This window comes from Ruditapes philippinarum, unplaced genomic scaffold (assembly GCF_026571515.1).
Source record: "Ruditapes philippinarum isolate M1 unplaced genomic scaffold, ASM2657151v2 ctg8016_1_1_1_1, whole genome shotgun sequence".
In the NCBI taxonomy this organism is placed as follows: domain Eukaryota; kingdom Metazoa; phylum Mollusca; class Bivalvia; order Venerida; family Veneridae; genus Ruditapes; species Ruditapes philippinarum.
The window spans coordinates 17,315-39,655 of record NW_026862624.1 but is presented as its reverse complement, the minus strand read 5'-3'; the positions used below and the strand labels follow the sequence as shown (position 1 = coordinate 39,655).

Below are 22,341 nucleotides of genomic sequence, written 5' to 3'. Positions count from 1 at the left end.
GTTGGATTCTAAGAAAACAAGAACCTACCAAAACCTGCAGCTAGAAAAAAATTGTTTGTGTTATAGTGAATGCAGGGTGTTCTATTCTGTATTTGGACTAAAGGATATGTATTAAATTTTGTGAAAGAAATATGTGATCATGTTAAACTCATAAAAATTCTACCCCAAACATTCCTGTGCTGAATTCCATCCCAGAATTTTACATTTTAAGAACATTCAGGGATGCTGGAATTAGGCTGGATTTTTTCAATGTCATTCCATCAAGGCTGGACTATTTACCATGGTAATTGGAAGAAAACATTAGTATATGAAAAATTTAACATCAGCTTCTTTTTACAATTTATGATTAAATAAGTTTATCATGGTAATTAATGCCTTTTTTTTGCATGTTATATAGGATTCAGAGACTGTTATACGTAGCAGCTCCCTTTCAAAATAGGGTTTACAGTTTTTGCAAGCCTGCGATTAAGCTTGCGCAAGCTTATACATTAAGCTTGCGCAAGCTTATACATTAAGCTTGTAGTTATACATGCACAAGCTTGCGACTTAGCCTGTGCAGGCTTGCAGATAAACCTGCGCAAGCTTGCAAATAAGCTTGCGCAAGCTTACGATTTAGCTTGCGCAAGCTTGCGATTAAGCTTGCGCAAGCTTGCGATTAAGCTTGCGCAAGCTTGCGATTAAGCTTGCGCAAGCTTAAATATTAACTAGTTTACAGTCAGATTTTTTTTAAATAACTGATCGCAAGCTTGCCGCAAGCTTGCCGCAAGGTTCCAATTACTAGCCAGTAGCAAGCTTGCAACTTAAGCTTGCAGCAAGCTTGTGACAAGCTTGCAATGTTAGCTTGCGATTTTGGTTTGGGCAAACACGTTCTTGTTTTATTGTATATTAAGCCAGTTATAGCTTACATGATTAAAAGGCTAATTTATCATTTTTCAGCCAAAGGAGTTAAACACGTTGTAGAGGGTATTAGAGATGTACAAAAAAGAGTGCGTAAAGGAGAGAAAGGGTAAATATTGTAGGCTTATTCTATTTATTGAAGATGTATTTTTACCATGGTTCACAGAAGCTTTGAAATATCCTTGAAATGGTTTCTCACCATGAAAAGTACTTGAAATTAGTTATCCTTTGAAAAGGGCCAAAATAATGAAAAAAAATTATGCCACTGGGCATATAGTTATCTGTCTGTCAAGAGGTAACATTACCGTCTGCAAACATTACCCTTCATCATAATGTTTTAAGTTCTTCATACCTGCCCACAACATTCCTTGGGACAAAACCTTCAAGTAGACCAGACTTACCTTGACCTTCTTTTATAAATGACCTTGACCTTGAAGGTCAAATGCATATATTTTGTTTTTTTAGCTCGACTTTTTATTTTTGTGCCCCCACTTTAGTGGCTGGCATTTAGATTTACCCTTGTCCGTCCTTCTGTCCATCCGTTCTCTTTTGTGTCGCACGTAACTCAAAAAGTATTTGACCTAGAGTCATGAAACTTTACAGGAATGTTGATGAGCATGTGTAGTTGTGCACCTGGGTATTTTTCGTCTGGATTTATCCAGTATTTTTAGAGTTATTGCCCTTGACTTAGTAAAATTTTGCAATTTTCAACTTGTGTCACATGTAACTCAAAAAGTATTTGACATAGAGACATGAAACTTTACAGGAATATTGATCAGCATGTGTAGTTGTGCACCTGGGTATTTTCGTCTGGATTTATTTAGTATTTTTAGAGTTATTGCCCTTGACTTAGAAAATTTTGCAATTTTCAACTTGTGTCGCATGTTACTCAAAAAACATTTGACAAAGAGTCATTAAACCTTACGGGAAGGTTGCTCAGCATATTTCGTTTTGCACCTAGGGTTGCGCTTGTGGATTTATCCAGTATTTTGTAGAGTTATTTCCCTTGACTTAGTATAAACCGTTTCATTATGTTATTTGTTCCTTGATTGCTTGAGTTAGAATCAACCAACTTTACAGGAATAATGATTAACATCACTAAATTACAGGAATAATGATTCACATTACTGTGAAGCTATGCACCTGGGACTTTGCATATGGATTTTTTTCAGTTTTGTTAAGAGTTATTGCCCTTGACTTACAGTAGTATAAATTTGCAATTTTCAACTTGTTCATGCATAGCTCAAAAAGTATTTCACTTGTAGGCCTGAAAGTTTACAAGAATGTTGCAGGGTTGTCATTAAGAGGCGGCAGGAGGCCAAAATGCCTGTCTCAAATGCATTATGGGCCGCCTCAAAATTAAGAAAACACTCTTTGTTATGCATGATAAAGACAGAAATGACCGCCTCAAGTTCAAAACAAACCTTCTGCAAAAAATGTTAATGACAACCCTGATGTTGGTCAGCATGTGTACTTATGCACCTTGGGGTTTGCTTGTGGATATATTCAGTATTTGTAAAGTTCTTGCCCTTTACTTAGTAAAAGACTTTTAGTTTTCAAGAAATATTTGACCTAGAGCCATAAGATTGACAGAACAGTGGTGCGGTGGGGGCACCCGTGACCTATGGACACATGTCTAGTTATTTTTTAGTCCCCTACCTGTTTAACCGGAGGGGACTTTAGGTTTACCCTCCGTCTGTCCGCACTCACAGGACAGTAATTATGTGGCTAGAGGGACAATAGGTAACTGTTCTTTCTCTTTGATGTCATTCATTCCGTAATGCTTTTATGTGGCTATTTTCTTTTGTGTGGCTAAAAAGAACAATAGAGAGAACAATAGAGTAGCCACATAATTACTGTCCTGTGAGAACGTCCGTCTGTCTGTCTGTCAGTCCGTCAGTCTGTTTGTCCACAAAACTGGATCCCGCGATAACGTAAAAAATGAATTAAAAATATTGTTATGAAACTTGATATATGGATAGATGGCAGTATGGAGATTATGCACGTCTTTTTCTTTTCTTCCTATGTTGAAAATTATGGTTGCTATGGAAACAAATAGACTGAAAATATGGCATTTTTTACACACAACCTGGATCCAGTAATAACGCAAAAAATACTGGAAATATTTTTTATGAAACTTGATATATGGGTAGATGGCAGTATGTCCTTCAGTCTGTCTGTCTGTCTGTACATAAAAACTGTTTCCTGTGATCACTTTTAAAGAACTTTTTCAACAAATTTACTTAAAATAGAGACATAAGTGAATGGCCAATGGCCCTTCAGAATGTTGCTGGGGTTCTAACCGGTAGGGGACTCAGGGCTCTTGTTAGCATTTTGAGACTGGGGCCAGGGTCCATGCAGGGGGGAATTTCACATGATTTTAAAATATTTTTCATTCAATGGGGAATTTCAATAGAAGAAAATTAATTTATTAAAAAAAAAGTGAAATCAAGATTCTGAGTTAAAAATTTATCAACAATAAGCTGCTATCATGAAATTATATCAAATATTTTAGTTATTTCCAATGAAATTGACTACATCTTTGATATTTTGTATAAAAATTCAACTTAAAATGTGATCCCTGATCTATGGCAGTTAAATATTATTTTCAAGGGGGATTTATTTTGGATAAAGGGGGAAAAACACACTATTTTAATGGGGGAATGGGGCCAATATTCGGCCCCAAATTTTACCAAACGAGAGCCCTGGGACTTATGGATTGCTTGCAATACTATGATAATTGCTTGTTAAATTCTTGGTATATTGTCTTCATACTTGGCCACAATAACCCTTGGGACAAGACCTATCAGTAGACCAGACTAACCTTGACCTTCATCCATAAATAACCTTGACCTTCAAGGTCAAATGTTCAAATTTGCTTGTTCTTGTTATTATTGGCTGTAACTTTGTTATTTTTGAATGGATTGTCTTCAAGGATAGTCCTTTGAATTAACCAGACAGACCTGACCTTGACTCATAAATGACCTTGACTTTGAAGGTCAAATTATTGAAATTTTTATGACACTGCAGCATCTGCAAAGCGGTGGTATATAGTGATTCACCTGTGTGTGTGTATGTATGTGTGTGTGTGTGTGTGTGTGTGTGTGTGTGTGTGTGTGTGTGTGCCTGTGCGTGTGCATGCTTGTATGTTATATAGATTATATAATGAACTTAAAAAATTTTCTTGTAAAAAACCACTTGTCCAATTTCAACCAAAAGTGGCAGGATTGATCCTTGGGTGAAGGGCTTCCGAAGTTGTTCAGAAAATTTCATTCCATGCAGAAATTTGATTGTCATGGCAACCAAGAGGAATAATAAGAATGAATTTAAAAAATCTTCTTGTAAAGATCCACAAGGCCTAGAGTAGACTACACTAACCTTGACCTTCATCCATAAATGACCTTGAAAACAAAGTAATATTTTGACTTCCATACAAATTACTAAGTAATTATATGTGTACTTAATTGCCTGAAAATCACAGAAGAAGAAGACCAATGAGTAATTTGTTTGAAACTACAAAAGAATAACTAAGAAATATTTTGTGAAATAAAAATGAAAGTCACGCACACACGATATTAAGTGACCTGGATTTTGATGATGTGACCTACTTTGTCAGTGTCTTACTGTGTTGTCCTTTGTACGGCTGTGTGAAATTGACCTTCACCATCAAATTCACTACACTCAACTGCATTGATATATTCCTACTCTGATCTTTTATTTGAATAACAATATAATAGATTTAACCACTAATCTGAGAATAAGAATTAGATAGGTCAGGGATCTATGCATTATGACAATCTTCAATTGTATAGAAACAAAAAAGATCTGTTCCTACACTATTATTTAGTGTTGTATTAATGCGGTGGCATAGCATTTTTCACAAATGCAATCTTGTTACACTTTGTAACTTTGTGACAAAGCTGTGACACTACTTTCCTGTGTCCAAAACTTATTGGGGAGCATCACCCAGTTCAACCGGTTATTGTTTGTAAGACAAGTATGCTTTCACACAGCAAAAATCGAGTGAGGCAGATTCTTACACCCTTTAAAATATGAGATTTCATCCAGTTGATTTTCCAAAAAATACTTTTATGGTCAATGTTTAATGACTTTTTTATATGCCCGAAAGAATTTCGGGCATATTATGTTATACCCCCTGGCGTCCGTCCGTCTGTCTGTCTATCCGTCCGTCTGTCTGTCCGTCCGTCCGTTAGCAATTTGGTTTCCGGAGCATAACTTAAGTTCCATTTGGCCCACAACATTCAAACTTCATATGATGATTGCCCATATTGGGTAGAAGACCCCTATTGATTTTGGGGTCACAAGGTCAAAGGTCAAGGTCACTATCACCTTAAAACTGAAAACAGTTTCCGGAGCATAACTTAAGTTTCATTTGGCCCACAACATTCAAACTTCATAGGATGATTGTCCATATTGGGTAGAAGACCCCTATTGATTTTGGGGTCACAAGGTTTAAGGTCAAGGTCACTATCCCATTAAAACTGAAAACAGTTTCCGGAGCATAACTTAAGTTCCATTTGGCCCACAACATTCAAACTTCATAGGATGATTGCCCATATTGGGTAGAAGACCCCTATTGATTTTGGGGTCACAAGGTTTAAGGTCACTATCCCATTAAAACTGAAAACAGTTTCCGGAGCATAACTTAAGTTCCATTTGGCCCACAACATTCAAACTTCATATGATGATTGCCCATATTGGGTAGAAGACCCCTATTGATTTTGGGGTCACAAGGTCAAAGGTCAAGGTCACTATCACCTTAAAACTGAAAACAGTTTCCGGAGCATAACTTAAGTTTCATTTGGCCCACAACATTCAAACTTCATAGGATGATTGTCCATATTGGGTAGAAGACCCCTATTGATTTTGGGGTCACAAGGTTTAAGGTCAAGGTCACTATCCCATTAAAACTGAAAACAGTTTCCGGAGCATAACTTAAGTTCCATTTGGCCCACAACATTCAAACTTCATAGGATGATTGTCCATATTGGGTAGAAGACCCCTATTGATTTTGGGGTCACAAGGTCAAAGGTCAAGGTCACTATTACCTTAAAACTGAAAACAGTTTCTGGAGCATAACTTAAGTTCCATTTGGCCCACAATATTCAAACTTCATAGGATGATTGTCCATATTGGGTAGAAGACCCCTATTGATTTTGGGGTCACAAGGTCAAAGGTCAAGGTCACTATTACCTTAAAACTGAAAACAGTTTCCGGAGCATAACTTAAGTTCCATTTGGCCCACAATATTCAAACTTCATAGGATGATTGTCCATATTGGGTAGAAGACCCCTATTGATTTTGGGGTCACAAGGTCAAAGGTCAAGGTCACTATTACCTTAAAACTGAAAACAGTTTCTGGAGCATAACTTAAGTTCCATTTGGCCCACAATATTCAAACTTCATAGGATGATTGTCCATATTGGGTAGGAGACCCCTATTGATTTTGTGGTCACACGGTCAAAGGTCAAGGTCACTATTACTTTAAAACTGAAAACAGTTTCTGGAGCATAACTTATGGTCTTTTTGGCCCACAATATTCAAACTTCATAGGATGATTGTCCATATTGGGTAGAATACCCCTATTGATTTTGGGGTCACAAGGCCAAAGGTCAAGGTCACTATTACTTTAAAACTGAAAAAAAGTTTCTGGAGCATAACTTAATTTCTACTTGGCCCACAATATTCAAACTTTATAGGAGGATTGCTATTGGAAGTAGGTAATACTTTATTTAATTTATGCAATGTCTTACAAATGCTTCACCCTTAATATAAAAAAAACACTTACGGGCATATAATGCTCCGCCTAGCGGTGCTCTTGTTCTACTATGTGAAATAGAGCTTAAAATAATGTGAAGTGAGCTACATTTATGTAGTTTTCATAATGTAAGTGCCTTCATATAGTCAGGTTTGACTTTCTTTGGCATCAACTGCATGTATATGGTTTATATTTAGTTATTATATTGACATTACAGGTTAGTAATAATGTCTGGTGATGTTAGCCCTATAGATGTTTACAGTCATATCCCAGTTACACTGGAGGAAGCTGGAATTCCATACTGTTATGTCCCATCAAAAGAGGTAATTGATAAGAACAAAATTTGAAGAATATTTAATAGACATACTCTAGTGAAGAGTTGAAACAAGTTTTTAAATAGGAACTTAAAAGATATCGTCCAGTGTTATTTTTTAGCTCAACTTTTTTTAGCTCACCTGACCACGAAGTGGTCAAGGTGAGGTATAGTGATGGGGCTATGTCCGGCGTCGTGCGTCCTCAACAATTGGGTTGTTAACAGTCTAGCAGTCATAGTTTTGATTGGATCATCATCAAACTTTGTCAGAATGTTTGTCTCGATGAAATACAGATCGAGTTCAAAGATGGGTTATCTCCCTTCACCCGCTTCCGGTGGAGGCCATATTGTAAATAAAGAAAAAATATTTACAAACATTAAAGTTTTATGATATAAAAAGACATTATATAAGCACAGACACGTTACATTATATTGGCACACTACATCGTTATATGATCGTCACTATCTACGGCATACACACTCGTTTCACAGTCTACAATCTACGTTGATTGTCAGCCAAGCGGTACCCCTCCCACCTACATACTAGACGTCACATACCATACCAGCTCCATACCAGCCCGTTCATCCTCTAGCTATATGTTCTCATTTATAAAGTAATCATCAGTATTAATAACTACTGTTTAAGTAGCATATATAGTTGAATATTTTGTATTTAACTTATTTATTATATTTGATCATTGATTAATAGGTCAACCATTATTTATTATTTAAGATATTTTGATCTTTTGGTCTTTTGGTTGACATACAAAATTATATACAAGATCATATTGACTATTAGTGTGTTTGGTTTGTTTACCTGACTAGTGAGCCACTCTGTTTTTTGTTTTTTTTTATATATATATACATGTAACATTCAGCTGTATTTCATAGGAAAATAAGAGATTATATCATATTCACAGTACAGTCGAGACTGTCATATGCGACATTCCAAGGGATCTTCAGAAAAAGGTCACATATGACAGGGAGTCTCTAAATACAGTCTCAAAGAAAATTAAATTTGAATACCATCTATCTGTCTATATATCATTGTGACTTAACATACATAACTGTGTGAAGGAACAATATCTAACCAATTGCAAATAAACATAGGTAATCGTAAATTTTTTATGTAAATAAAATAAGAATCCATGTAAAACAACTATATATTAGCATGTGTATATCACATAAAATTTAATTTTATTTTTTGTATTAAGATTTAAATTAAATTTTTTTGTATTAAGATTTAAATTGAATCTTTTTTGTATTTAATTAACTGGAATTTGATGCATCCATGTACTTGTAAAAGTTAAACATATCCATTTCCAAATTTTCTGGTTTGGTATCCATATTTTTTCCGTATTAATTATGCAGCCATAGAAAAGTAAATTAAAAAAATGCTGCCTAAAATATCTTCCGTTGGCACTCTATAATTAAAAAAAAATCTGACACAAGCTTAATCCAGTTTACTCAGGTCATTATATGTACATTACACACCATGCTTCCCATTAACAGACGCTTAGTGACGTCACTCGATACCTGTATACATGTTAACTGTGTAATTGAGACAGAGGTGTGTAGACTTTGTTTGCTACTGGATTATAATTGGACCTAATTATTTTGGCCCTCTGGGTGTTAAAATAGGTATTATTTATCTGATTAACGGACAATTAAAAGGTGTGAAAGTCGTTTAAATCAGACAAAACATTGCATTGGGACCAGACAATTAGGGTCGCTTGTCACATATGACAGGGAGTCGTTTAATTCAGACCATTTTTATAGGAAAATACGTTGGGAGTACTGAAACAAGGTCGGATAAGACAGGGAGTCGTTTAAATCAGGGGGTCGCTAAGGCAGTCTCGACTGTATATGCTTATAACCATAGTTTTAATTTATAAATAGATTTTTAAATTCAGAAAATATACTTATTGATAATTGGCGGTTAAACCGCAGCTATTGGCAAAAATGCCAGTCAAGGTGGCCCGTTACGGGCCATCTAGACATCACATGGATCTTTCGAGGGTCCTTGGTAGCGCTTTGGACCCTCGCAAGAACCATGAGATATCTTGCAACACGTCAGAGAACATAGGGGTCCTAAAAGGGTTAACTAAGAAAATAACAGCGTTACCAGTTAGGACCCTGGCCAAGGAGCTTAACAGTAAGGTTAAAAATATTAAGAAAGCAACACCCTTGGCATCTGGTAATCTCTTACTAGAGTTTGTGTCGCAAGAAGCACTTGTGACAAGTATTAAATTAGAAAAATTCAAATTAAATACTGTAAAACACTTATTATTCGCGAGAAATTTATTTTCGCTAATATTCGCGAGTTTTCTAAGACGCGAATTCATATTTCTCGTGAATATTTCACTTTGTCTATACACTTATCCGAAAATGAACACTATCCGAAAATGCGTACACATGCATGGATATATGTCTGCGGGAAAGTATCGAAACCAGTTGTAGTTACATCATGTAGCTATTCAAGTGTTGCAGCATATACATATTGTACAGATTACTAGTATGAAATATTTACCTGTAACAATTTGGTATTATTGAAGAATTGGAAAAAAAACTTTTTCGCTGCATATTACCTGTGTCAAGGTAGGTAACTGTGCCTTGCACTAGAATTAAGTATAAACAAATAAATGCGTCTCACAAAACTTTAATGGTATTTCTACAGATTGTTCTAATTAATGTGAAAATCTGTCCAACTTAATGGATTAATTAAATTTCCAACACAAGTTATCAAGGTCAATGTCTATTGAACAATACCGGCCTGCCACACTTGATCATCTCATCTCATTGTTACAAATACTTTGGCACCTGCTAGTTGTTTGTAACATTTCTATTTATTGTATTGTTTCACTTAACAAGAAGATTAGCAAGCTATCAGAAAATAGATACAGATATAAATGCATTTGTCGCACAATAAACAACGCAGAGTTAGTATAAATATCAGAATGACATCAGGTTTCCGGTTTCACATTTTTCGGGAAGACGCGAATTCATGTTGACGCGAAATAATAATTTTGCACATTTTGCCTCAAATTCGCGAAATAAGGTTCTCGCGAAAAATAAGTGTTTTACAGTAGTATCCTATGTGTAGTGACAAATATGCCGGGGGAGACAACATATGATGTTGTCATCCACGGCATATCCATGGAGGAGGACCTGTCAACACTCCAGCATAGGCTGGATTTTGACAGGTCCAAGGGGGCATCCCTTGTTGCTGTAGATAGGCTTCCCAACAAGAAGAGGGAGCCATCTACAGCACTCAAAGAGAGGAAGACCTAACAATTAAATATAAAACGGAGACATATGTTAAGCCTCCCACCAGGTGCTATCTCTGCCAGGGCTTTGGTCATATGGCCAAGTCCTGCAGGGGAAGCATTAGGTGCGGTAGGTGTGCCGGGGATCACAATACAAGGACCTGTGGGTCTCAGGTTATTAAATGCATAAACTGTGGCGAAGGACATAGCGCGGCATACACGGGTTGTGTCGCCTATTTCCGCGCCACAGCAATTACAACTATTGCCCGGGCCAGGAAAGTAGGCTGGACAAAGGCCCAGCTCATACTGAAGGAGGAGGAGGCCATGATCAAGGAAGAGGTTGATCGTGGCCTCCCCCCTCAGGGACTCACCTTCTGTCACACCCCCATGCTCGCCTGTTAACGCCGAGCAGGGATGTTTGCTCAATAAGAGTGTGGCAGCGGTGAGGACTCCCAATAGGGATTCGAACCTACAACCGAATATTGTAAAAATTGATAAGAGTGGGAGTGGGGGTGCTATTGAACCCCCCTCCTCTTCCACTCCCAACAACAAGGAGATCAGGGGGTCACCGCCGGTGGCAGAAGGGTCACCCATCACCACGGACGGTTCAAAGGATTGAACTGTGAGTGATTGTGGGGACTTTGATGTCACCGACGAGGACTCCATGCAGGGCTCGACACTAACGATGGTCCGTTAGCCCGAGGCTACCAATTTTCCCCAAGGACTACCCGAGTTTCCAAGCTGGGTATCCCGTCGGGCTACTCAAAATTTCAGTGACCTGATGTCTCTAAATTCACTAAAAATAATTAATAAAATAACATTTTTTTAGGCTATGATTCAAAACGAAAGATAAATTCATCTTACTAGTAAATAATTAGCCGTTAGGTCACTAGTGTCAGTCACAGCAGACGCATAATAGATTCTATTTAATCTCTATAAAGTTGCGAAAAGTGAAACCGGAAGTCCAACTTAATTGCCGATTTTTCCAGCCTACTTCAATAGAATTCTTTGTCTATTAAACATTTCAATGAAAATATTTGCTTATATTGGAACCTTTTCAAGGGTTTTAACTTAAAAGAATATGATTTGTTGATTGATGTAAATCACACTGACAATGATAACCAAAATAAACGTGTTGTCTGGATCTAATTTCGGATGTAATTTATTCGGACATGAAATTATTGATTGGGAAAAAATCTCTTTATAAAAAAAGAGAAGAAAAATGTTTAAATCTCTTTAAAAAAGAGAAAAGAAATATTCTAAAGTATTTGTAATTGTCTTTGCCATAACTTCACAATGTTGTCAGCATTTCTTAATCATGTACAAGCAAATGTAAGCAATAATGCCAATACATGTATATGAAGAAAACAATTGTTAACAAATACTAATACCCTAGGCATAAAAAACTAAGGCAATATAGTTTGATTAAATGGCTTTACATTTCTAATTTTGTGTTTAAATCAGGAGCAACAGATATTAATCTAATGTCCCTATTTAAATCTTCTGACAGTTAAATAACTGAATTACTAGCACTAGTAAAAGTTTGTTATTCTGATATTTTGTTGTTTTATGTCTGACAAAATAAGTTTGTAGAATAAATCAATTAGAGTAAAGACAAACATATTTTGTTCTTGTCCAAGCTTTTTACTTCTGTTTTGAATTTAAAAACACATCTAAAAGGTCATACATTATCTATACCTGAAAGTAGATTTGTAAGCTCTATTGAAATATTTTTTTTATACAAAAGCCAGGTATTACATAAATTTAAAACTGACATACTTATTTAGCTCATATTGCCAATATATTCTCCCCTTCCCTATAAGCTGTCAATAATATAAGCTGAGCTGATTGCCTAGCAATTTTATTTGCAACACACCTTAGTAATTCCTGGCTAGAACCCTTTCAAAACCTATTGACTTGTGTGTCACACTGCCATATTTTATAACAAAAATATGTAAAAAAATTGTTGATGATGACTTTGAAGAGCTCAGAGGCTAGCCGGAACCTACATCTCATGCAGAGTAAAGCTTACAAACTTTTAATAGATCTTATATGATTTATCTATTGGTGATTTTTTCCAATAAATTTGAAGAGATCTCATGTTATTGTTTTCTTATCTTCAGATACATACACTCAAAATGCATTTAAATAGAATAAGAAACATTTTTTTATGTTTAAAAATGAGGACTACCTAGATTTGCCAAGGACTACCTGATCCTCAAAGTAGGTAGTCCTTCTGACTACCCCTAAAAAAAGTTAGTGTCAAGCCCTGCTCCATGGTCTCCATGCATACTTCTTATTTCAATAGTCCCTCGAGGGACCCGACCCCCGAGGGATACAACAATCTGTCTCTTTCCGGGCTAATGTCAATCCCTGACACACCGGTTAAGAGCATCACTATGGTTCCGTCATTGGCCAATAAATCTGCCCAAACGTCACCGGCCAATCAAAAACATGTTCATTTCAGATCTATATATGTTAAAAAGGACAATAATAGATCTCAGGGTTCGCACAGGCCATGAAAAGTCCTTGAATTTGGTGGTTAGTCCTTGAAAACTCCTTGAATTTTGTCCAGGGAAAAAGTCCTTGAAAAATCCTTGAATTTTACAGGAAACTTGTGAATTTTGTTCAATAATCCACGAATTCCTCATTAAGTACCACAAAACGATTTAAATGAGTAAAACAGCGGCCAAAAAACAAAAGAAAACTCAAATATACATCAATTTAAAAAAAAAAACGACTTTGTAACGAGATAGTAAGACGATACGGAACGGGTATCGGCTTTTATACACGATTGAAATATTCATGACGTGTAAATTTCACGGACCTGTTTGGGTTATTCATAAAAAAATGAAGAAGTGTAATTTCTCGCCAAAATGTGTAGAAAATACCCTTTCATTAAAGAATTCAAGGATGATTAAAGAAAAGCGATGTGTAGTGCTTGTGATAAGGTTATAGACGTTTCAGGAATGGGTGAAAGCGCTATAAAATCGCACATTAAAGTGAGAAACACAAACAATTCACAACACTCAACAGGGAATGAATGTAATCAGGATATACAATGTAACTAGCTTCTTCAGTTTAGGTGCAAGTACTATCTTGAATAAAGATGACAATAACAATAATCTGACAATACCACTCCCACCCTCTGAAGCAACTACTGCAAAATCTTGCACACTTAGAAAAAACTTCATAAATTTGATAGTACTTCAACAGGTATTTGCATGTAAAACACTAATTTCATACATTGTCGCCCTTTTACACATATTTGTCTTTAGTGTTTCACATATTTTAGTCCTTGAAATACTTGAAAAAGTCCTTGAAAAGTCCTAGAAAACTCCTTGAATTTTGTCCTGGATGGTCTGTATGAACCCTGGATCTGCAGAAACCAAATCGGTCTGCTTAGAAGAACTTATAAGTTTGATTAAAAGCATAATCAACAATAAAAGCAGACCAGCCCATAACCGGCAGGACACCTTTATAAAAAGTGTCCTGTTAAACAAATTTGGTTTCAAGCCCGAGCCCGAAAAAATAGCCAATGACGGGACTGTGGACTTAAAAACAAAAACCCACAGGGCCTTGACATCCCGGGGGGCTAACATGTTAGGAGGGGGGTATAAGGTTCCTGGCACCCCAGGTAAACTCAAGAAGGGGAGATCTTCTATATTTCAATGATAATAACCCTCATATTGATATCTTATGTATCCAGGAAACTAAAATGAACTCAAATAAAGAAAGATCACTTCCTGGATACACCCCTGAATTTAAACACTTTAATAAGAGTGCCGTTGGCAGTCAAAATATAGCAGGAGGGTTAGCTATTTTTATAAAAAATTCAATTAACTATGAGGTCATTGCTGTGGACAACCCCATTAATTCAGTAGGGGAAGTGGCTTTTGAAGTACAAGCAATTAAGATACACTTAACAGGTGCCCCCTTAGTCCTGGTTAATATATATTCAAGGGGTGCAGACCAGTTATCACTGAGTAAAATAAATGATATCATTACTCAAGATAACAATCTACTTAATTGTGTGATAACTGGAGACTTCAACGCTCATCACCAAGTATGGGGGTCATCAAGCACAAATTATAGGGGGAAGGAAGTTTGGACATGGGTCGAAAACACTGGTTTAGTGCTTTTAAATGATGGCTCACCAACTAGGTTAAATAAGGCTCAAGGTACACTCTCATGTATAGACCTTACCTTAGCCTCCCCAAAAATTTCGGCTTCTTTGGCTTGGGGTGTAGTAAATGATACTATGGGATCTGACCACTTCCCTTTAATTATATCACTAAATGCCAAAATCAATGAGGACCAAAATTTACCCAAACAGAAAAAATTAAATTATGAAAAGGCAGATTGGTCTACTTTTCATACATTATGTCAGGATATTACCTATGAGGAAGTCTACAGTAATGACATCAATATATTTCTTGAAAATTTGACAGAAAAAATAATGGACAAGGCTGGACTGGCTATACCGACCTTCACCCCCAGGGCAGGTGGGCATAAGTCTGTCCCGTGGTGGAATGAAAATTGTCAAAAAGCGGTACAGGAAAGAAAAAAAAGCTATAAATAAATTTAAAAAAAAGTCCTGGAAATTTAACAACCTATGAAGTAGCAGAAGCCAATTGTAAACATACTATATTACAAGCTAAAAAAGAAAACTGGTCAGACGGAGGGTAAACTGGTCAGAGTTCTGCGAGTCAGTGTCCACTCAGAAATGTAGTGCAAAATTATTTTGGCAAAAAATTAAAAGAATTAAAGGCTCTGCTACAAATCCTGTACAAATTGCGTGTTGCTTTTTATAGAATTGCTTGTTACTATTTATAGAATTGCGTGTTTCTATTTATAGAATTGAGTGTTTCTATTTATAGAATTTAGTCTTTCTATTTATTGAATTGCGTGTTTCTATTTGTAGAATTGCGTGTTTCTGCGTGTTTCTATTCATATATATATATACAAAATAACTAAATAAATGTGACAAGACAGACCAACTTAATTTATAAAAAGGAAACGTTAAAATATGTTCAAACCTTTCTATGTTTGCGTTAATAAAAAGTAAAAAGTCGAGCGTTGCCCCCAACCGGCGGTGGCTCTTGTTGAGTTATTGCCCTTTGTTATTTTTCAAAATTAATTTTTGTCCAGAGCATAACTCAAAAAGCTTTTGAGATATCAACATGAAACTTCATAGGTGCATAGATCTCACTCAGGAGGTGTGCAGTGCGCAAGAATGATAACTCTACCTTTCATAATTTTTGAGTTATTGCCCTTTGTTATTTTTCATACCTAATTTTTCACCTGAGTGGAGCATAACTCAAAAAGTGTTTGAGATATCAACATGAAATGTCATAGGTGGATAGATCTTATTGAGGAGGAATGTTGTGCGCAAGAATGATAACTCTTCCCTATACAATTTTTGAGTTATTGCCCTTTGTTTTTTTTCATGCTATTTTGTCCAGAGCTTATCTGAAAAAGTATTTGAGGTATCAACTTGAAACTTCAAAGGTGGATGGATCTCATTGAGGAGGAGTGCAGTGCTTAAGAATGATAACTCTACCCTGCATTATTTTTGAGTTATTGCCCTTTGTTATTTTTCAAAATTAATTTTTGTCCAGAGCATAACTCAAAAAGCCTTTGAGATATCAAAATGAAACTTCATAGGTGCATAGATCTCACTCAGGAGGTGTGCACTGCACAAGAATGATAACTCTACTTTTTATAATTGTTGTGTTATTGCCCTTTGTTCTTTTTCATACTTAATTTTTCAATTCAATTTTTTTCTCAAAAAGTATTTGAGGTATCAACTTGAAACTTCATAGGTGGATAGATTTTACTGAGGAGGGATGCAGCACACAAGAATGATAACCTACCCTGCATTATTTTTCAGTAATTACCCTTTGTTATTTTCAGCCATCAGTATTCACATAGGTTTCAAATCTGTAATCACTATAGCCATCAGTTTTCATTACCAAAAGACCTCTTAAAATGGAATTATTCCGCTCTACTACATAAACATTCTTCCAATGAGCAAACACATTCGGCGGGGGATGGCCATGTTGACATGGCTCTTGTTTATTTACAAACTTGATTCCTACTTATTCAAAAGAACACATGACAAAACCGACATTGCATTATTCTGATATGACTGACCTTTAATTTTATGAAATAGAATAGCAGTAATATTTCTTTTTCTCTATTTCAGGATATTGGGGCAGCTTTAGGAAAGTTTTGTTGCATTATTGTTCTTGTGAAGAAACATGAGGATTATGAAGATCTTTACAATGAGGTTTTCTCAACAGTCAAGGAAATGCCATTACCTTTGTAGACATTTCTTAATGACCTATCTAGAGAGTGTTATAAAAGATTGAAGAATACACAGGGATACAATTGTGCTCCACACAAACAATGACTATTTTTACAAAGGCCCAAAAAAATGGCATATTTGTGAAGTTGTTTAGAAAATTATGTCAATTAATTCATCTGTTTTGACAATGAAGCATACTTTCAAGGTGTCTGTGTCTTATTTAATTGATCTTATTTAATAAAGATCTTCAAGTATATGATAAGAGCACCAAAACAAATATAATATAAGTGTATATATTAGAAGTATATAACAGTGTTCCCACTAGAATTTAAATTTGAGGGTACATGTACCCCCTAGGTCATATTTTTGGGGGTGCACAGAATATTTAGGGTGTACAAACTATAAAGACAAGCAAGTCAGTTAAACACATATCAGTATTTTTATTGAGACATCTTTTCCACAGCTTTCTGAATAACTTCATTAGATTCAAAATCTTGCTGATTGGCAGAAAAGTGGATCATCATTCTATTTTGTACATTTTTAACAATCCTCCTACTACAGTACCTTGAAATGTGTCTGTTTTGTGATGAGAATCCCCTTTCACAAGGGACAGAAGTTAGAGGGATTGTCAGCAAACTAGCCATATTGGCAAACCCTGGGAATGTTTCAGATTGTTTAGTTATAATATCTTTGCATATTTCCTGCAATGATAACTGCCTATTGACATTCAAGAGGTACTTAAACTGAACAAAAGAATGTTTTAATTCTTCTCTGTTGAGAAGATTCCCATAGAAATCAAGGACCCTGTCAAGTTCTACAGGCTGATAATGCCCTTATGGTCACTAGGAAGCATTGCTGGGTTGAGAATAGTATTTAGATCTCTGAGAATTTTCATATCATCAGGAGGAAATCAACTCTCAAATTCGGCCAAAAGATGACCCACAAATGTTCTCCTCAAATTGGCCAATGTTAATCTATCCCTCAAAGAACAAGACAAAGTAATGCCTTGGTAAGTATCAGTATCATCTATGCTGTCAATCAGCTCCTGAACTGAGGGAGATTCAGTAGAACCACTAAGTGCAGAAATAGTAGCTTTTGTAGCAGAGATCATACTATCAACCTGATGTATGTCAATATTATCTTTCTGAAAAAACTTTGACAGCCTGCAAATCCAACTTAGAATATCTTTAAGAAGGCATATGGTTGAAATGAAATGGAAAGTTTTGATTTTCCTATGAATACCCTTACTTTTGTGACCTCCCTCAGATTGGGGGCTGGTTGCACACTAATGTTCTAACCCTAACACCAAAGCTGACCAACTTGAATGTACAGCTTCAATGGAATTCTGTAGTGATAACCACCTAACCTGAGTAGGCTTCTTAAACCTTTTGACTTGGTCACCCATTATTTTTTTTAATTCTCTAATTTTGTTGTACCTGGGTGCTGAAAACTCATAAAAATTGTAAATATTAACAAGAGTTTCTTGTACATTCTGCAGATAAGGGACTCTTTTAGCTGCCCAGTATGATACAAGGGCTAGTCTATGTGCAGCACACCAAATGTGAATTATTCTGGGGTTGTCAGCCTTTAATTTTACACCAACCCCAGCTTTCCTCCCTGCCATTACTGAAGCACCATCACTTCCAAACCCTGATACTTTGTCAACATTTACACCTACAGAACCAAGCCAGTTTATAATTTCCTTATATACAGTTTCTGCTTTGCCATCAACAATGTCAACATTTGCACAAAACTCCAACTTCAGTTCACCATTATGAATGATTTTTGCAAACATTACAAGTTTTTTTGTGGTTGTTATGTCTAAAGATTCGTCCACCATTATGCCAATATATGGGCTGTTTTTAATCCGGATAAGAGCCATTTCCTGTAGGACATCAGCCAGGTACTGTTGCATATGCATGACTGCTTGGTGGTTCCTTAAAATTCCTGAAGGTTTTATGTTACCAAGATCAGGATCAGTGGTTTCTTTTACAGATGAATTAGAGAAGATGTGCGCATTGGATATCTGCAGTGAAAATTAAAAATGCATTTTAAAATAGTAATGATATGGTGTACAGTTGCCTAATAGTGGATTTTTTTTATATTTTATAGAATAGAGATAATAAGATTTCAATGCTTAGTGATTTTTTTTCATGTATTTTTAGCATGCAAGGATTTTTTTTCTCAAAAATTATTTAAAAACAAATGATCACTGATTAAAGTTTTAACAATAGTTCTTTTTAGCTCACCTGTCACAAAGTGACAGGGTGAGCTTTTGTGATCGCTTTTCGTCCGGCGTCCGTCCGTCGTCCGTCCGTAAACTTTTACTTTAAATGACATCTCCTCATAAACCACTAAGCCAATTTCATCCAAACTTCACAGGAATGTTCCTTTGGTGGTCACCTTTAAAAATTGTTCAAAGAATTTAATTCCATGCAAAACTCTGGTTGCCATGGCAACCGAAAGAAAAAACTTTAAATATCTTCTTTTAAAAAACCATAAGAGCTAGAGCTTAGATATTTGGCATGAAACATCTTCTAGTGAGTGTCTACCAAGTTTGTTCAAATAAAAGCCCTGGGGTCAAAATTGGCCTTGGCCCCGGGGGGTCATTGATTTTCCCTATATGCATATAGTAAAAACTTAAAAAATCTTCTTTTAAAGAACCCAAAGAGCTAGAGCTAAGATATTTAGCATGAAACATGTTCTAATGGGTGTCTACCAAGTTTGTTCAAATAAAAGCACTGGGGTGAAAATTGGCCCCGCCCCGGGGGTCATTGATTTTCCCTATATGCATATAGTAAAAACTTAAAAATCTTCTTTTAAAGAACTCAAAGAGCTAGAGCTTAGATATTTGGCATGAAACATCTCCTAGTGTGTTTACCAAGTTTGTTCAAATAAAAGCCCTGGGGTGAAAATTGGCCCCGCCCCGTGGGGTCATTGATTTTCCCTATATGCATATAGTAAAAACTTAAAAAATCTTCTTTTAAAGAACCCAAAGAGCTAGAGCTAAGATATTTAGCATGAAACATGTTCTAATGGGTGTCTACCAAGTTTGTTCAAATAAAAGCCCTGGGGTGAAAATTGGCCCCGCCCCGGGGGGTCATTGATTTTCCCTATATGCATATAGTAAAAACTTAAAAAACTTCTTTTAAAGAACTCAAAGAGCTATGGCTAAGATATTGAGCATCAAACATGTTCTAATAGGTGTCTACCAAGTTTGTTCAAATACAAGCCCAGGGGTCAAAATTGGCCCCGCCCCGGGGGTCATTGATTTTCTTTATATGTGTTTAGCAAAAACTTTAAATCTTCTTTGAAAAAACCCAAATAGCTAGAGTTTAGATATTAAGCATGAAACATCTTCTAGTAAGTGTCTACAAAGATTGTTCAAATAAAAGCCCTGGGGTCAAAACTGGCCCGGCCCCAGGGGTGTCATTGTTTTTAACTATATGTGTATTGTAAAAACTTTAAAAAAATCTTCTTTTTAAAAGCCCAATGAGCTAGAGCTTAAGTGTTTAGCATGAAACATCTTCTTATGGGTGTCTACCAAGTTTGTGCAAATAAAAGCCCTTGGGTTAAATTGGCTCTGCAACGTTGGGGGGGGGGGGTGGGGGGGCCTATATACAGGTGAGCGACCTCAGGGCCATCATGGCCCTCTTGTTTAGCTTTTGTAGGAATTTGAAATCTATCAGCATGTTATTTTGAGCAAAAAAAAAATCTACCTGCAAATCAATCAAACTCAGAAACTTTCTGTTGGCAATATTTTCTTTAGCCATATACAATGTGGTCCTGAGCTGTGCCTCTAAGATTGGTTCATATTTTTTCTGAACTATTTTTACAGCAGCAGTCATGTAAGATTGTTGCTTTTTGGCGTTGCATGACACATTGTGATCGTCACATTTCTGGTGTCTAACTAATGCTGACCGCTGGAAATTATTAGTCCCAATTGTAAACGCCGATTTCAGACACTTTTTAACCAGGTTTTCCGAAGGAAAAAACTGGTTATTAGATTGAGGTATGTCGACGGGCGGGCGGGCGTAAACAATTTCTTCTGTGCGTAACTCCTCCTACATTTTTCAACGGATTTTGACCAAACTTTCACAGAAATTTGTCATCAAGTGACCTGGCGCATATTGTCGGGGTTTTGTGATTGGATAATATTTGACGTAATTATGGCCCTTTGTTTTTTTTCCTTATATAGAATATATAGTGAATAATTTCTTCTGTGCCAAACTGTTCCTACATTTCTCAATGGATTTTGACCAAACTTTCACAGAGGCTTTGTCATCAAGTGCCCTGGTGCATAATGTTGGGGTTTTGTGATTGGATAATATTTGACCTAATTATGGCCCTTTGTTTTTTTTCCCAATATAGGATATATAGTGAACAATTTTCTGTGCGCAACTCCTCCTACATTTCTCAACGGAATTTGACCAAACTTTCACAGAGGCTTTGTCATCAAGTGCCTTAGGGCATATTGTCAGGGTTTTGTGATTGTATAATATTTGACCTAATTATGGCCCTTTGTTTTTTTTCCTTATACAGATTATATAGTGAACAATTTTTACCATGCGCAACTTCTCCTACATTTCTCAACAGATTTTGACCAAACTTTCACAGAGGCTTTGTCATCAAGTGCCCTGGCGCACATTATCGGGGTTTTGTGATTGGATAATATTTGACCTAATTATGGCCCTTTGTTATTTTTCCTTATACAGAATATATAGTGAAAAAAATTTTCTGTGCTGAACTCCTACATTTCTCAACGGATTTTGTTCAAACTTTCACAGTAGCTTTGTCATCCAGTGCCCTGGCGCATATTGTCGAGGTTTTGTGATTGAGTAATTTTTTATTTAATTATGGCCCTTTGTTTTTTTTCCTTATACAGAGTATAATTATAGTGAACACTTCCTCTGTGGCAATTCCTCCTACATTAATTATTCATGTTTTACATTGCACATAGTTACATTGTTTGTTCCTTGTATTTGTATTTCAAATACAACATATTTATCTACAATGGTGATAATTGAAAACCTGGTTTCATGGCATTGCCATGTTTCTTGTTAGTGTTTTTTTCATATGTCTCGCATGTTAAACAAAACATTTTCCCATTGTCTTTGTCAAATCTAAGCCATGAAAATTCGGACAACCAGGAGTTCTGAAATCGTTTGCAATGTTTCTTTTTGGGGGGTTCAACACTATTTTCACTAGGGCCTCAGGTTCTTGATTTGCGCTAGAGGATTGAGTAAGGGTCGGCGATTTTTCGCTGGAATCGCTTTTATGGAACCATTCATTTAAATTGCGTTGCATTTTCAATAATTTTCCGGCGATTTTTTAATATTTCAGACGGCTTATTAGTAACAAGTCTACATCCGGGTGATACAAATAAGCCGTCTGAAATATTAAAAAATCGCCGGAAAATTATTGAAAATGCAACGCAATTTAAATGAATGGTTCCATAAAAGCGATTCCAGCGAAAAATCGCCGACCCTTACTCAATCCTCTAGCGCAAATCAAGAACCAGGCCCTAGTGAAAATAGTGTTGAACCCCCCAAAAAGAAACATTGCAGAGCGTCGCGAAGCGGTGTTAATAATTATAAACCAGTTCATGAGCTAAAAATAGAACAGCTGGGAAACCCGAGTTATGACCTCAGTTATGACTGATGGGATTAAATTACGGTCTTGTAAACAATTTCAGAGATTTATGAGTAGATTATTGATTTGTGCTTCGAATTTGCGGATAATTTTTTGGCAGTTTTACTTCAATTTTTATATGTGC

The 22,341-nt window shown here is 36.1% G+C and overlaps 1 protein-coding gene across 1 annotated transcript; it reads left to right on the top strand.

Annotated features, from left to right (window-relative positions):
* The first annotated feature begins 854 nt into the window (after positions 1-854).
* On the top strand, positions 855-16,773 carry LOC132719608 (H/ACA ribonucleoprotein complex subunit 2-like protein). Its single transcript, XM_060703402.1, has 3 exons — positions 855-1,006; positions 6,894-6,999; positions 16,464-16,773. The coding sequence occupies exons 1-3, from the start codon at positions 906-908 to the stop codon at positions 16,584-16,586; spliced, it is 330 nt and encodes a 109-aa protein (XP_060559385.1). The 5' UTR covers positions 855-905; the 3' UTR covers positions 16,587-16,773.
* The last annotated feature ends 5,568 nt before the right edge of the window (positions 16,774-22,341 follow it).

Coding starts and splice junctions, on each gene's coding strand:
- LOC132719608 (XM_060703402.1), top strand. CDS start 906: ATGATTAAAAGGCTAATTTATCATTTTTCAGCCAAAGGAGTTAAACAC. Junction 1,007..6,893: donor GTGCGTAAAGGAGAGAAAGG/GTAAATATTGTA, acceptor TTGACATTACAG/GTTAGTAATAATGTCTGGTG. Junction 7,000..16,463: donor GTTATGTCCCATCAAAAGAG/GTAATTGATAAG, acceptor TCTCTATTTCAG/GATATTGGGGCAGCTTTAGG.